The sequence below is a fragment of the Aethina tumida genome, chromosome 4 (genome assembly GCF_024364675.1).
Source record: "Aethina tumida isolate Nest 87 chromosome 4, icAetTumi1.1, whole genome shotgun sequence".
Taxonomy (NCBI): domain Eukaryota; kingdom Metazoa; phylum Arthropoda; class Insecta; order Coleoptera; family Nitidulidae; genus Aethina; species Aethina tumida.
The window spans coordinates 12,076,086-12,092,941 of record NC_065438.1 but is presented as its reverse complement, the minus strand read 5'-3'; the positions used below and the strand labels follow the sequence as shown (position 1 = coordinate 12,092,941).

At 29.4% G+C, this 16,856-nt stretch overlaps 3 protein-coding genes across 3 annotated transcripts; 2 read left to right on the top strand and 1 right to left on the bottom strand.

The window, feature by feature from the left end:
- The first annotated feature begins 390 nt into the window (after nt 1-390).
- LOC109596154 (protein brambleberry) lies at nt 391-4,262 on the top strand. The gene is made up of 5 exons (XM_020011646.2): nt 391-827; nt 1,324-1,696; nt 2,054-2,335; nt 2,389-2,778; nt 2,832-4,262. The coding sequence occupies exons 1-5, from the start codon at nt 579-581 to the stop codon at nt 3,242-3,244; spliced, it is 1,707 nt and encodes a 568-aa protein (XP_019867205.1). The 5' UTR covers nt 391-578; the 3' UTR covers nt 3,245-4,262.
- Nucleotides 4,263-4,621: 359 nt separating this feature from the next.
- Nucleotides 4,622-6,326, bottom strand: LOC109596156 (transmembrane protein 43 homolog). Its single transcript, XM_020011649.2, has 6 exons — nt 6,193-6,326; nt 5,910-6,133; nt 5,698-5,835; nt 5,354-5,594; nt 5,078-5,297; nt 4,622-5,008 (listed from the first exon to the last, which is right to left on the bottom strand). The coding sequence occupies exons 1-6, from the start codon at nt 6,289-6,291 to the stop codon at nt 4,788-4,790; spliced, it is 1,143 nt and encodes a 380-aa protein (XP_019867208.2). The 5' UTR covers nt 6,292-6,326; the 3' UTR covers nt 4,622-4,787.
- A 10-nt stretch (nt 6,327-6,336) lies between these two features.
- LOC109596155 (beta-galactoside alpha-2,6-sialyltransferase 1) lies at nt 6,337-8,812 on the top strand. Its single transcript, XM_049965908.1, has 5 exons — nt 6,337-6,440; nt 7,128-7,631; nt 7,705-7,911; nt 7,968-8,342; nt 8,393-8,812. The coding sequence occupies exons 2-5, from the start codon at nt 7,145-7,147 to the stop codon at nt 8,632-8,634; spliced, it is 1,311 nt and encodes a 436-aa protein (XP_049821865.1). The 5' UTR covers nt 6,337-6,440; nt 7,128-7,144; the 3' UTR covers nt 8,635-8,812.
- The last annotated feature ends 8,044 nt before the right edge of the window (nt 8,813-16,856 follow it).

Below are 16,856 nucleotides of genomic sequence, written 5' to 3'. Positions count from 1 at the left end.
TGTATGTTTGAGGCAGTCCTGATCAGAATATTTAATGCAGAGAGTGCAATAATTACCCATATATTTAATACAAGTTACCAATGATTAATGAGATTATTATCATTTATATCATATAAATGTATTTAATTTATAATTAAATGTAAATAAATTATGTTGACAATTTATGAACAGTAATAAAATATGTAAATTTAAGGAAAATTGTATAATAGTCACAAAATTTAATATTTGACATCTTACTTTCATTCTTATTTTTTTATTGACCCTCGTATTTAGCAATATTTCAGTTGGCATTACTGAATGTGCAAAGTTTTATGTAACACATTTTCAATGGCTATTACTACACACAACCTAAAAAAGCAGGTGGAACAACAATTATAATTACTTGTTTTAACGTTATTTTTACTGTAGTTTAAAATTTGAACAGGAACAGATTTTAGCGGGAAAAATCTTTGATTTACTATTAAGTTGGCACTCAAAGATAACGGTCGCTGGCCGTTTGACAAGAAAACCACTGGTTTTTAAATTACCAGCTGATAGGTTTTTGAACAGTGTTCTAGTGCTTCGAGCTTATAATTTTAATGAAGGCCTTAATTTTATTTATATTTGCGTTACTCGTGCATCCACACATAGCTGATGCATTTATTAAAAATTATGTTAAGAATATTGGAGAATATTTTGGATATAAACAAGGTGAAAATGAAATTAGTGAGAGTGAATTTCATCAAAGAATACCGTACGAAGTGTCTACAGTTGATGAAAAATTCATAAGTGAAGCTGCTAAACTTACAGGAGTTGCCCTATCTGAATTGGATTCTTGTCAACACAGGGTAAAGTTTTATTCATTGATTAAAACAAGTCAGGAACTGTTTAATTATAAAATTGAAATGATATATTTATTAAAATTATTTTTAAATTCATATATTTTGTAAAAAATATTTCTTTTTATTGTATTCAATTTTATAATATTTATATGATAAGATACCTAATAAGATTATTTTTAAAATCATATATTTCATAATAAGTATTGTTTTTTCTTGGTATTCAACTTCAAAATATTGATAATAAGATTATTTTTAAATTCAATATTTCATAAAATATATTGGTTTTTATTATCTTACACCTTTATAAAATACAAATTTTTATATTTCAACCCCTTTTTTATTACTCAAGAAATAATAGAAATAAAGCATTTTATAAAATTATTAATAAAAACTAGTAGTAAAAGTAATAAAAGTTAAAAGGTAGCCTAAAAATAATTTGATCTTGGCCTAGATAAATAATTCTTATATAAATATGCACAACTAATCAACATTTTTTATTCAGGTTGTATTAAAATTAAAAACTGATTGCCACAAGATGAATGATGAAGATGTAGCAAAAATGGCAGTTCACCTATTAAATTGTCAGTCATATGTGGAAGGAAGACAAATGTTTCCTTGCTCTGATGACATGGGCATAAAGGAGTGTACAACTAATATGGATTCAGACACATGGACCACCTACCATTTGATGAGTAATAGAGCAAGGGCAGTTTGTTATACTATCAGACAGAGCCAGTTTAGAGGTTTGGCAGAAAATACTGTTAATAGACTCATGGAGGCTGCTAAGGATCAATTGCAGACATTAGGCAAAATTGCTTACAATCAAGAGAATCTTAGAGAAATGGCAGAAACTACATATGAAAAGCTTACAGAAGGTAACTTCTTATTCTTTTACTGATTTCATTATGAGTAGCTGATTAGAATTGTGTTTATATTTAAATACCTATAACAAGTTTAGATTTTGTTGTTGGTAGTTGCTTAATTTGGATGACACTGGAAAATTAATTCATTTATTTTATTCAAATTATTACAATGGAATTAGACATATTTTAAAAGGCAAATTTATGAAAATTAACTTTGAAATGAACATCAGTCACTCATTGAATTCAAATCTGTTGATACTAGAAACATTTAATGTTCATTTTATACATTATAGAATTTTGAAACAATCATATAATAAATTGATTTATGAAAGTTAGAAGCAAATATATAATAATATTGTTTCCATTTAGGTCACGACGCCCTTTCTAAACAACAATCAGATATTCGAAAAGCTCAATTCCAAGGGCAATTGGCAATTGAAGACAACATTAGACGTTTGGCTGATGAGAAACGTTTAATCCTGGAGACTCATAATGAAATAATTCAAATGACTAAATCAATGGAGGAGAAGCTGCAACAGGCATCTTCCCAAATGGACAATCAAAATAATGAAAGTAAAAATAATCATAAACAGTTAGCAGAAGACTTGTTAAAGATTCAATCTAAAACCCATGAAGTGTTTCACAGGCTAGGTAATATATAAGTATAATTCATATGAGCACCATAATATTGATTAATGTTTTAGATGAATTTTCACATTTGATGGTGGAGCAAAACCGACAATTTAAAAAACAATACGAATCGACGTTGAAAAATCTGGCTGAAGTCAACAGGACAGTTCACAACTTGGTGTCTTTGGTTGGTGGTACTCGGCAAGCCCTAGAGGAAAGGCTGTCGTGGTTAACCACCGCTTTAGGTGGCACCGATTTGGCCATTGAACGTTTGTACATCATTCTCTGGCATTTTGGCTTTATGTTGCTGGCGATGTTGAGTTGCGCCTTCTTAACTGCCAAGCTGAGCACACGAATTGCGGTTGTCAGTTTGCCTCCACTCAATCTCGCGTTGGCTTTCTATGGTGAACAACACTACTTGGATCCAATAAGTTTGTTGGCAGCTATTGGAGTTTTTGTATTAAGTAACTATGACAAATAAAAAAATTATACACTACTAACACTTGACATTTTCTAGTTCAATCAACGGTTACATACGCATTAAATCACAAGAAAATCATAAAACCAGCGTTATCATGGCCAAAAAAGAATAAAAGCACAACTCCTGTGAATAATACTCCTGACAGAGATGAATATTCCACATTGAACAATGCAACATTCCTAAGTACAAAAAGCTTTGATGAAGATGAAGAAGTGCAATTTACAGAGCACAGGGAGAGCTTTAGAAATTTGACACCACCATTGTCAAGAAATGGGTTCTATTCGCCTAGGTCCAGATCGGGAAGCAGAACACCGTCGTTATATTCCAACGGGTTGTTAAAATCAGATTGTCAGGCTATGACACGTCAAGGGACACCCTGTAAACTTTCTGCACTTTATGGTAAACAATATTGCTATAGACATGAAAAGGGTGACTCCGTTTTAAGATAATGTTCGATTATTTATATTTATCCACACAGTTTATTTTCTATTTTAAGGAATTGAATGTAAAATTACGTTTATTTGCAAACGTTACAAGTAACGTTTTTTTCTATTTAAAGATCAATTCAAATACATTAGGGGATTATTAGAATTACAATGTATCATTAAAATTGCCTAAATAGTGGACAAATTAACGTAATTTTGGTTGTATGGAGCTATTTTTAATTATTTAAAAATTACATAATAATTTAGGCCGAGTTTTAGGCCATTTAGGTTTTACATTATTTGGGGTAGAATTTTAATTTCATGGCTGTTGGTATATTTATTGGGTTTTTTTCTTATTTTTTACACATTGTACCTTAATTTTAAGTTTGAGCTAGTGAGACGAGATTACAATGAATGTAACAATTCTAATTATGTTCCTAGTCATATTTTTTTTTCTTATATTTTATTTCAAATATTTTACATGCTGTATATTTACTTTTTTATTTATTTAACAATATTCGAATAAATAAACAAAATCTATATTTTGTTTTTAATCCGAATGCGCAACAATTTGAATAATGCAAAATATTTCATTTTATTTGTTGCGATAGTCAACTATTATTTTTTTGTAAGTTATTCGCAAATGAAGTCACTGTCAATTATGAATTATTCATTATAAGAGTCATACATGTGTACATATTATGTAAACAAATGTTTTTTTTTCTTCAAATTACATATACACATATTAAACTAAGTCATAATTTATTATCCACAAATATATCTAATTGGTGCATATACAGAGGCCTTACATCATTAAACTGAATCAAATTACCTTAAGGTCAAATTATAGCCCTATTTTCTAGGATAATTTTTACTCTATTTAAGATAAAAGGTATACAACTTGTTGTAAATTAACACATTTTTCCAGCTATTTTCTAATTGGAATACAAACAATTTTTCAGAGTTACCTAATATTATTTTTACATATTTGTATAGTACCTGTATTCCAAAAAAGGACCAATAAAATGCTAAAAATATGAAATTGTTTATTATTTTTATACTTTTGTTTATAAAAAAGCAATATTTTTAATCCAGGGGACTATACTATTATTCAATTGACTAAATAAAAGAAGAAACTGGAACAGGCTTCATCCCAAATGGATAATCAAATTAAATTAGTAAAAATAATCGCAAAAATTAATTCAGGTGTTACTCATTTAATTTAAATCCTTTAAACTGTTTCACAGACTTGGTAGTCAATAATTAATTTGTACACTATAACATAACAATAATGTTTTAAATAGTATAATAGTACACTTTTCCAGAGTTACCTAATTTAATGTTTAAACATTTGTATTGTACTTGTATTCCTAAATTGGATAATAAAAAAAAATGCTAAAATATATGAAATCGCTTTTTATTTTTATGCTTTTGTTTATAAATAAGCAGCATTTCTATTCCTACTGGTTATTTTGTTAAAACAAGTTTCAATTATTTGTTCTTTCATAGTTCAGCCAGCTTCATGACATCCATTATTATTTAATCAAATTTCCAAATATTTCTGCCATCACCTTGTGTTGTAACCATTTTGTGCCATATTATACACGCCCATTGCACAATAAAAGAAAGGACTAAATGCAGCCAAAATTAAGCTTGCACCCAGAATAGGTCTGTAAAAAATCCACGTAAACGCTATTACGACCAGTGATACTGAAACTGACAAAATAAGACTTTGAAATGATGCCATGTCGCTGGATATTAAGCTCCTAAGCAATGGAAGCCTCAATACTGAAAATAAAAGTACATTATAAAATTATGATTATACTTGTAATACAGTAATAACTAGGCGGAACTTACATAATATCTTTAAAATTCTAGCTAAACAAACACTGCCAGCATATACAGCAAATGTTCCAATGCCTCTCAATTTCCAAGTCTCCAGCCTTGCATCATGATGTTCAGCATTAAAAATGTCGTTTATATTTAAATTTCCATGTCTCAGCAAAGCAATGTCATGTCCTTTACTTGTTGTATAAGGAACTAAATTTCCATCTTTTTGTTTTGCTATTATTGAAACCTAAAATTAACTTTTAGATAAATATTGCATGATTAACTGTTTTGAGAGTCATTTACAGGTTCTCCAGAAGACCCTGCATAATAAAATTGCACTCTAATATCACCAACTTCTGGATTCCACACGTCGTCGCAATGGTAGTATATTCCCATGTGAAGTTTTACATCTTTTCTTTCGGGCCGTTCGTCGCTGGTCACCTCAATCCAATCCGAAAATTTCTGCTTTATTTCTGAACCAAGTGTTAGGGGGCCCACTTTTACTGTTGGTGCTACATATATATGTGATTTTAATGGCATTTCTCTGTAAAATTAATATATTAAGCACTCCATGAAATTCTTGTATTTGTATATTTTTATAGGATGAGTTCCCTCTTTCTGGATTATAAATTCTGTGAGTAACTTACAGTGGATTTTGATGGCCATGTCTTATATAGAAAGTGCTACTGTCAACTAGCTTATCTCTCCACTCTGTCACATAATAATAATCATGTGAAGAATGTTGGGCTGCAATACTATCTTGCTCATTAAAATCATCCCTTGGACTAAAAAAAAACTGTTTATTACTAAAATTATTAAGGCTATTAAAAACATATAATTTAGGACAAATTCTACATACGTTCTTTCTTCAACCCATTGATACATTTGCACCCTCCTCCTCAATTTAACAGCTTGAATTGATATCGAATATTCAGGTTCTGTTAATGGTTCATCAATGGTTAAAGGAGCACTAATGTACACAACCCTATCATCCAGTTCCGGTCTAATGGGTTCATATGGATTTAATGCTATGGCATTGTTAAATGTCTCATCCAGGGAATGAGCATGATAAACAGCCCTACCCTAATGATTTTATCAATAAAATAAAACTTAAATGAAATACATCAATTATTCATTTTTACCTCATTCCATGTTAAGAGAAACACTCCAAGACACAACAAGCCCAATCCTATTAAAGATGTTAGCCAAGTTTTTTGGAATTCTTCGATTAAACTGGGCATTTGTGTTTTTGAAAATATTCTTCGCCTGTGTTTATATTTACAAGGGATCACGCATGCTCTAGGTGCAGTCTATCTCGCAGGCGAGCGACTCTTACTAACCAATTTTGTCCTACAAAATGTGATATTTAGTGAGTCTTTGATATTTTCGGGTGAGTAACTTCAGTTTTTGATAACAGAAACTAAATACCTGGTGTTTTTGTGACGTGTTCGTTGTATTTTAAAAATAAACTTACATAACCCAACATATATTGATCACGGTTTTTATATTTGTGACTAATGTGAGTTGTAATGTGGATTGCCTATACTTAATAATTTCAAATTTAATATATTTTTATACACTCGGAATTTATCATATTATATCGAAACTTTTTTTATTTTGTTTAGGTAATTGGGGTATACTGAAGGCGAATATCACATATCATTTTAATTCGAGTTATTCGACTAGAAAATAGCAAATTTGTGGTTTTAGTTTATTACTATACTTACAGTGGTGTCCAGAATTAATAGCCCAATTGTAGTAGTAGATATAGCAACTTTTTAAAATGTTAAATATTTTAGATATAAGTCTAATTATTGTTGGCAATGGGTTCTATTACATGTCTCATGATGTCTCTATATAGAGAAGGGTCCATTTTACTAATATTTTTTTATAATGATCCTATACCATGCCAAGGAAAGGAACTCCTAAACAAAACTTTTCTCTACCGTGTTTCAAAGTTTTCGTAATATATTTTTGTGCAAACTTTTAGTCTTTTTCGAATATTTTTTTTTTTTGGTCTACTAAATATTGTATGACACAATCAAACACAATTAAAATGGAAATTTAATTATTTTAGAGAAAGAACAAATTAAAATGAGAGCGTTGGTGGTGTCAGTATGGGTCTTTATAAATTTAGTATTTTTCGGCATGTGTGGCTACATGTACCTGCTGTGGTCCCAGTACTGGATCTACTTGGATAAAAGCACTGAAACTACACCGTCTACTTACGACCAACAGATCTATTATTACAATAGGGGGTATCTACCCACCTCTATTAATAAATCTCAACAAGTTCTCGAGGTAAAATCCCGAATTAAACATTCGGTGAAAGAAAATAGCAGTGTGACATTAATCAAAAACAGTAGGCCTAGATTTCCAAATTTGCAGACCAAGGAGTTTGAGCTAGACACCCGAAGATACTCATGTTGGAGAAACGACTCGGAAAATGACTGTGATAAAAAAACCGGTGAGTTTAAGGCCGAAATTTTAAAAGAACTAAGAAGAGTGTTCACCGACGAGAGCAACATCCTTAGGGTGGGTTTAGAAAACCCCTACAATGTCCAATTCGAAGGTGAACGAGGTAAGTTCTTCTCTCCAAGTTATTTGGATTCAATTTCTAAGTACGAGTCTGTCAAGTGTTTTTAACTTTTAAGGGAATTTCATGGACAAAACGGCTAACGAGTTAATGTGCGAATTGAAGAAAATATCAGTTAACACACTCAAGAGGAGCGATATTTTAAATCATCCATTAAAGGATTACATTCCTAAAAGGAGCTTGTTCGAGAACAAAAGATTTAACAGTTGTGCAATAATAGCAAGTGCTGGAAGCTTAAAAGGATCAAATTTGGGACCATATATTAGTAATTAATTCTCATCATTTTCTATTCATATGTATACAATTAATAATTGATTTTAGACTCTTACGACTTGGTTTTGAGATTTAATCATGCTCCAACGAGGGGTTTTGAAGAAGACGTAGGATCTAAAACTACAATAAGAATATTAAACTCCCAAGTTGTAACCAAGCCCGAATTTAAATTTCTGACTTCGTCCCTTTACAAGAACGTAACCATCGTGGCATGGGATCCCAGCAATTATACATCTAATATCGAAGATTGGCTTCAAAAGCCCGATTTTAATCTTTTTCCGAATTATATGGAGTTTAGGAAGCGCAACATAAAATCTAGATTTTTCTTAATGAATCCCAAATCTTTGTGGAGTATATGGGACTTTATACAAAAGAATTCTCCCAGTCGTCTCAGAAGAAACCCACCTTCTTCAGGATTTTTAGGTATAAGTCACTTAATTAATTGAAAGATACCATATTAATATTTAATTTAGGTCTTAGCATTCTTCTGCCTTTCTGCAACTTTGTCGATATGTTTGAGTATGTGCCGTCTACAAGAGTGACTAAAAGATGTCATTATTATGATCCAGAAGAAAATGTAGCTTGTACATTTGGAGTGTGGCATCCTTTAGCTGCGGAGAAACTGCTGACGTACCACATGAACGTTGCCGATGACCCAACTGTGTTCCAAAGAGGTTTCGTCCGAATTCCCGGTTTTAAAAATTTGAAGTGCTAGAGTGATATTAATATCAATTTATTTGAGTAACTATTTAAATAGTTTATTAGATCTGTAATGTAATTTTAATTATATTTTTGGGTTGTACTTCGGTTGTCCATGAGTCTCAATTTGTAGAATAATTGATTGATCACACATATTGTGTAAAAAGTATCAAAAATAAAGAAGATAAAATTTTGATGTGTTTTATTATTTCCAAAAAATAATTAATGAAGACATCTAATTATATAAATAATAAGAACGAATATTAATTTTAAAAACATACACTGAAATATTCACATAATTGAAATAAGCACAATTATTTCTCGATATTTATTTTACAGAGTGCATCGTCTTTTATTTAGATAAATACAGATAACTTTAGTATAAAGAATTTCTAACTTTTAAGGGAAATTCATGGAGTTATTGTACGAATTAAAAAATATTTCAGTTACCACCCTCAAGATGAGCGATATTTTAAATTATCCATTACAGGATTATATTTCTAAAAATGAGGATATTCAAGAAAAAAAATTAACTGTATATATATATTATATAAAATCATATATATCTTTGAGTATGTAACGTCACAAGAATATCTAAAAGATGCCATTATTATGATCCTGAAGAAAATGTACTTTGTACGTTAGGGGTGTGTCATACTTTAGATGCCGAGAAACTGCTGACGTACCATATGAACATTGCCAGTGATTCAACTGTTCCAAAGAAGTTTCGTCCGAATTCCCGGTTTTAGAAATTTAAAATGCTGGAGTGATATGAATGCCAATTTATTTGAATAAATTATTTAAATAGTTTATTAGATCTCATAATGTAATTTTTAATTGTATTTTTGGATTGTACTTCGGTTGTTCAAGAGTCCCAGCTTGTAGATTTATTGGTTGAACATAATTATTGTATCACAATAAACCATAATATAATGTGTTTTATTATTTATAAGAAATAAGGAATGAATATAAAATAACAATTAATTATATTTAATTAAATTTTTCCATAGGAAACTGGTGTATTTATATAATTGAAATAATCACAATTATATTTCGTTGTTTATCTCACGGGGTGCATTGTCTTTCATTTAAATAAATACAGACAACTTTAGTTTAAACAGATGTTGTAACTACAAACAAAACGTTGAAAATCCCAGTCGAAAATAAATAATAGTTCATTAACGATAGTCAATATTAGACTAGTTACCTATATCCGTTCATGATTTTCAAAACACTAACCTTAAACCAATTTTTACTTAATTTGAAGCAACCTTGTCCCCTATTGATTAATCAATTTTTCCTAAGTGGTATACAAATAAAAATATATTTATTTCTTAATTGATATTTTATAAATTAAGTAGATCATTTGAAAGTGCTAAAGTGAAAAACCAATCGTTTTTCACAACAATGCTTATTTATCAATTTCACACCCTACATTAAATTTAAAAATCATTCACAAACATTTCAAAAGTATTAGTAACCATACGATAATCGCGTATGCGTAATCAGTTACGGCCTAAGTTTACGCACAAATCATAAAACCACACCTCTCCCTTTAAAACGTCAATTTGGTAAACAAAAAAATTAAAATTTTATATATCTAGATACATATATGTATATACAATGTGTAATTCACCTGATTTTTTACGTATTTCGCCTTTGGAGAAATGTGATAAATCGAGGAAGCGGTTAAAATTACCAAATACATTTTCTTAATTAAAGGAAGTGATTAATGTTGTGTTTTGACAATTCACTTCGTTTTATGTAATTGGTGCGTATTTCTCAATTGTCTGCCTTTCTAACAAAAATAATTAAACTAATAAATAAACTAATCATTTTTTGAATGTTAATAAAAAACAATTCAATTTTAAGGTTTGTCCAGGAATGTATATTTGTTAAAGTTTGTAAGTCGATGTTTATTGAAATTATTTTTATCTTCAGAGGTCAAGTTTTTAGTGTTTCTTCTTTTCTATTGAAATTGTTTTTGTGTTGTGGATATCAATTGCTTCCTTTACCATTCTAGTGTGATATTCACTTGTCGAGGCAAACAGTTGTATTTCTTGGAATTTCATGTTATGATTTCCATCCAACAGTTTATGTCACTCAGATGTGAAAGAGACACAAACCAGATCAGACCTCTGAAGAAGCTAACCACCCATCAGGAAATAATTCCAATAAACGTCGACCTACAAACCTGATAAAATATAGATATTTGATTTTAATGATGTTTATTAAAATTTTTTCGAATATCTGACTACATTCAATATACATTTATTTAAGCTGCCTTTAATTGTTAAAAAATAATAAAATTTATGTACATTGGTGTTTTTTTCTTTAAAGTTTACCCATTTCTTTCGTTTATTTGCCTCATACATTTTATTATAGTTTTCTAATAGTTAATAATTTGTTTTTGCATGTGCATAACTTACCTCTGGTGTTCCGATATTGTAATATAGGAAAACCACAATAAAATTACATAAAAGTTACTAAAATACTTTCTAATAATGCACCGTATGGTTGATTAGATATTTATTAGTTAATTATTACTTAATTTAAAGCAAAATATTATGTCAAAAATTTAATGGTTCATGACCTTGTCTAAATTAGTTTGTGGTATTGTCCAACGTCAGACGCACTGACTTGGTGGATAGGACACAATAAAACCACGAACAATAAATTCAATACGTTTTTATCGTAGTTTAGATAACGTTAGTTTCAGGGAACTATAAAATTTACCAATGAAAATTACGTTTTACTGCGTTCGGCATTATATCAAAGTCAAATATAGTTTGGCAGATGTGGTTGTACCATGCATGTTTTCAATCAAGACTTGAATTTTAATATCCGCCGAACAAAAGTATTGTTGACCTTCTGCGACGAATTTTCGTCCAAATACAGTGACTGGCAGTATTTTAATAAGATTTTGTATTTTCTTCTGCGAATTACAATGTCTACACTCGCGTTATCTAAAGGGGTATCAGAAAATGGGTCCTAACGATTTTTATGTATATTTGGTCATATACTGGCCAACAACGTTTTGGTGTTATACAAAGTCTTTCTAAAAATTTTGGGAGCAGATAGAATATGTCCAATGATGAAGAAAATCTAAATTTAACCTTTTTCCAAAGTTTTACGTATAGTAAATACAGCCCCTCAAATTTAAAATTTAAAATTGCTTTTTCTTATGTCTGTACCTTTGGTTTAATCGTATTTAAATTTGGTATGTGTTATCCTAAAATACATAGCCACAATTCATTGTAATAACCTTTTTCCATACTGATAAAATAACGTTGATTTTGGGGGATTCCATTTTCTAAACCCTGATTATGTTTTAAAACTATTAAGCTTCTCGTATTCTTTGCATAATTTACAACAGAAAAGAGTACTCTTGATCAATTTTGATGATCAAATTCAAGTACATATAATATAATGTAATAACCTCAGGTTATATTGTAATCTTCTATAAATTGGCCTCCAAGGTAACCAGACCTTAACCCATTAGATTTTACAGTATGGGGCCAAATTAAAGAGAGTGTCTATGTTGTCAGTTAATAACATAATCAAAAGTATCTTCCCATAAAAACTTGATTTTATTTTATAAGGAAATCAGTTTAACTTTATTTTAACATTAAAACTAAAATATCTCAAAAATGGCTGTGATAATCAAGATTAATCAAAAGTATTTTTTTTTCTTCTAAATTGTGATCATGAAAAGCTTAACAGTTTTATAAAATATTTATTGGCGTAGATTTAGATGTTTTTCATTATTGAACGTAATCTATTTGCTCCCAAATTTTGAGCACCTATGTTAGTAACATCTTGTATACTTATGTTGAAAGGGTAATTTTTTGAAGCAGTTTATCGCTTCGTCAAAAGATTATGATAATCCGAGTCCTGCCTTAAAACTAATTCAAGAAATTCCTATTTGATGATTCGTCAAAGGCTCCATCTCATACATGAGATGACAAATACGTTTAGGTTAACCGAACTCGTTGGTTGAATTTAAATAAAGCGGTGTTTATTAAAAAAAGAATCGGGGAAATGCATTCTTTTGTTGTTGAACCGTCAATTTATGATTCTTTATTTATTGTTATATTTTTTCGATCAAATTGGTAGATAAGTGATATTCATTTATGTCGAAGGTTAGATGAATCATAAAAGTATATGAAAAATATGTTATTGTTAAAGAGACAATAAATGCTACTAATAATGAATGATTTCTTTAGGATATGCTAAAAAGATCATCCGGTGTTAATTGTTGTAAATGAGTGCCCATCAACATGTGATAAACTTTTTGGTACATTAACTTTTCAAAGAAGATCATTTAAGTTAGAGGACATGTGTTGGCAAAACCTAAACTATTTTCTTCAATTTAAGAAAGACTGTCTTACTTTTTAAAGATGTTATTCAAGATTCCTAAAAATAAAGGAGGGACTGTTGGTTTTTATATGGGATATATACATTAGTAATTATTATAGCAAAGTTTTAAAATGTTAAGTACTTTAGACATAACTTTTTTACATGATGTGAACTGTTCAAAAAATATTAATTTACTATTGTTGTTTTATAGTGTATTATAAAAACAACAATAGTATTATTCTATAATGCATATAAATTCTAGAAATACAGGACATAATTATAAAAACTACCACATTGTCAGTAATAGATTCAACTAATGGAACGCATCCCATAGTTCAGTCAAAACACAACCATTGTGGCCATAACAATAACAAAAAATAAATAAAAATGTAGGTAAGAATTTGAAACAAAAAAAATATGAGTTCTTACTTGGTTTAATTAATTATATTTTACCCCTGATAAATGACTATCACTATAAGCTGCTTAAGAGAGCCCTCAAAATTTATGATTTTTAATCTAAAACATATTATGATAAGACTGCTATTATACAGAAGTGTTTAAATTATTTCCTATAGACAATTTAATTGAATCATCATCAATTGATCATTAAGGTATAGTGGTGGCCAGAGGAACAAAACAGAATTTAAACACTTCGTAAAATACTCTGTACAAGAAATGATGTGGTACCAATAGTAAGTAATTGATTAGTATTAATATTTTCTAATAACGGGAGAAATAAACGTATACACTTTTTGTATATTTATTTAAAAATAGGTTTTTATATATAATTGTTACAAATTATACTAAATAATATTGTTAAAAAAATTAATAGAATTTGATGTTTGTATAAATAAAAATTTGAATTTAATATGGGGTATTTCCACCTCTATTATGAATGACAGCCTCACATCTTCTGTTCATACTCAATATCTGGGTTCTAATTTCATTTTGGTCCAAATTATTCCAAGTTTCGAATAGTTCAAGCAAAATAGAGTTGGCTGTTTAAGATGGTGTTTGGAGCATGAAAACTGAAAATAATTGTTGGAAATGGAAGGTGTGACTGAATCTTAATCCCATTGAGCACTTACTGCACAGAACAACTTATTCTGACAGTTTTAGAAGAATGAGAAAATGTACTCCGGAAGATAAGATAGATAATTTAATAATACAAAGCATGCCACGTCGAATTCATGTTTGCATTGTTGCTAGGGGTGGTTCACTGATTATTAGATAAAAAAACCTTTTATTTTTTCTTAAAATTTAATTTACCGTAAAATTTGTTATCTGAGAAATTCAAATTTTTGTTATTTGCCCTATATAAAATTTGTTTTAATAATTTTGTCAATAGTTTTGTAGTAAAATTGGTATGGTTAAACAGCTTTTTATTCTAAAAATAATGTTTTCCCAATGAAATACCGTTTCTCGTAATTACTGCGTCATTCTATGTAAGTTTGATGGTGTGTAGTACACCTCATATTTTTTTCAAATATTAATAAGTTGGCCACTAATGTATATTTAATGAAAAATAACATATAAAAAGCAAGTAATTGTTTAGGAAAGTGTGCAGCACCACCGCTCCTCAATCCAAACACGTGAACAACAACCTCTTAACTAATAACATTTACGTTTCATGTCTCTCATCCACTAGTATCATTGTTTTCTTCTGTCATCCGTATATGTGCAGATTTTAAAATATCTTTCGCCTGGCCGTTGATCCTAACTTCGCTGAAAGCCATGTGCCACCAACTTTACAGGCCGCACACGTATTTTTGGTCTTTAAAATCGTTTTGATTTTTTTATTTGTCGACCACGGCACATGTAACGCACATTTGATTTACACCCAGCCATGAAATGCAACAACAATGTGCAGGATGCACAATGTTTACGGGTCATTTCACTATTGGCATTCGGCGAATGACAGCGTTTCACTTTTAATTATGTCTTTGTACGGCGGTTAATTGGTTGTTAAGAGAGGGCAAAGTTTACACAAAGTGTGTATTCCCGTCTGATCGTGTTCACAGTTCACATTGGCCTGTAATTAAATTGACAATGTTAAATCGCGCAATTCGTCTCGTTTCGTGTCTGACCAGACTTCTGTGGAATCCTTGACAGATCCTTCCTGCAAGTGCGTAATATTTATAAATTAGCTGATGGTTTCGCTGGCAATACGAAAATAAACGAGTGGAGAGCTTAATAAAAATTCTATCGAGGCTCAATGCCCTGATTGTTTCTGAATAACAATGATAGGAACTGCGGAAGTATTCGTTGAAAATTGTATATTCGGTTCAGATCTGGTGTTATGGTATTTGATCACTTTATTTATCTTGTTTGGCGTCACGTGGAAAATTCTTAGACCTTACACCACTACCACCACCCCATAAAGTGCTTATAACATAACATTTTTTTTTTAATTTTTGTCAACGTCCTGCAAGCTAATTATATATAAATATCATCAGAAATAAATTCTAGTTTCTTACAAAAAAAGATCAGTTTTAATGATCTCTTTAGAATTAAACCATTAATTACGTAACGGAACAATAATAAAAATAGATAACAGAGAAATATATGAACTGATGAGGTACAAGCTTCCTTTGAATGTCTAATGTGACGTGTGGTCTTTTATGAAATGTTGTTTCTCATATTTTCGTAATTAATTTGGTACAATCGTATTTAAATTTGGTCTGTATTATATTAAAATGTAAAAAAATCTGAGGTTATTCATCATATTATACCCACTTGATTTTTTATTATATGAAATCAAATCAAAATTGATCAAGAGTACATAGTTCTAAATTGTGAAAAGAATACAAGAAGCTTAATAGTTTTAAAAAATATTCAGTGGTGTAGAAAAGGGGAAGAAAAAGAGGAGAATATTTTCCCTAAAAAATTAAATATATTTTCTTCTTTATTGGACGTGTACTACCTGCCCCCTAATGTTTAATTAATTACAATATAATTTAAAAAACGAAGATTAGAACAAAATATAGGAAGAAGTATTATTTTTTTTGTTGATAAAATAACATAATCACCACCGAATCTTCCTGCAAAAGTGAGTTTTACAACAATTAATTTTTAATAAACTATATAAATTTAGATAATAAACGGAAATCAACAGTAATTTGACTCAATTTTTCATAAGTGATATATATCTTATGTTGGTTTTATATGACTACTCTATAATAAACAATAATATACAAATAAAGCGTCATAAAGTTAAATAATTATGATGTATAACAAATATGAGGAGTTAAAGAAATACTGAACTGGATTAATTATATTTATACATTCATGTAATCTTATCTTACTTTGAATTTTTTTGTATTTTAAATGAAACACTATAAATAAGTTTATAAAATAAATATTTCTGTAATGTGTAATAATAAAACCGAAATAATAATAACAACGTAAAGTAAACAACCATTTACAACAGTCATTGACTTGTTGTCAGTGGTAAATAATTGTTATTATCGTCATTCACTTTGGCGTATTAATTGATGCGGTTGGGCAAACGTTACTTTGTGTAAAACTGTATTTTGATTGATATTTCAATAATGGGTGGAGGCGCTATCACTATCAAATATTAATAATACCCCGTCAAATTTCTGCCTTGATTGATTTGTGGTAATTTTTGGTCAATGAATAACTATATCTAATATATAGTACATATTTTACGTAAATTATTTGAACAATGTTAATATTATTTTAGTAAAGTTAAAGCCTTTCTAAAAATTGATTAAAACAATATATTATTTATATTTTGATAGGTGAAATTAACAATAATTTATAAAATATAGATAATATAACATATATTTGTTATTAAATTTAACACATATTAATTATTTTTTATAATTAAAATTCTATTTAGTACTTAATAGTATT

What these genes read in the sequence shown, in the direction of transcription:
- LOC109596154 (XM_020011646.2), top strand. Translation starts at nt 579, where the DNA reads ATGAAGGCCTTAATTTTATTTATATTTGCGTTACTCGTGCATCCACAC. An exon ending in TGAAGTGTTTCACAGGCTAG is followed by an intron (nt 2,336 to 2,388) that starts GTAATATATAAG and finishes TTAATGTTTTAG; the next exon opens with ATGAATTTTCACATTTGATG. An exon ending in TATTGGAGTTTTTGTATTAA is followed by an intron (nt 2,779 to 2,831) that starts GTAACTATGACA and finishes GACATTTTCTAG; the next exon opens with TTCAATCAACGGTTACATAC.
- LOC109596156 (XM_020011649.2), bottom strand. Translation starts at nt 6,291, where the DNA reads ATGCCCAGTTTAATCGAAGAATTCCAAAAAACTTGGCTAACATCTTTA. An exon ending in TTCTCTTAACATGGAATGAG is followed by an intron (nt 6,134 to 6,192) that starts GTAAAAATGAAT and finishes TAAAATCATTAG; the next exon opens with GGTAGGGCTGTTTATCATGC. An exon ending in CATGGCCATCAAAATCCACT is followed by an intron (nt 5,595 to 5,697) that starts GTAAGTTACTCA and finishes TTAATTTTACAG; the next exon opens with AGAAATGCCATTAAAATCAC.
- LOC109596155 (XM_049965908.1), top strand. Translation starts at nt 7,145, where the DNA reads ATGAGAGCGTTGGTGGTGTCAGTATGGGTCTTTATAAATTTAGTATTT. An exon ending in CCAATTCGAAGGTGAACGAG is followed by an intron (nt 7,632 to 7,704) that starts GTAAGTTCTTCT and finishes TTAACTTTTAAG; the next exon opens with GGAATTTCATGGACAAAACG. An exon ending in ACCTTCTTCAGGATTTTTAG is followed by an intron (nt 8,343 to 8,392) that starts GTATAAGTCACT and finishes TATTTAATTTAG; the next exon opens with GTCTTAGCATTCTTCTGCCT.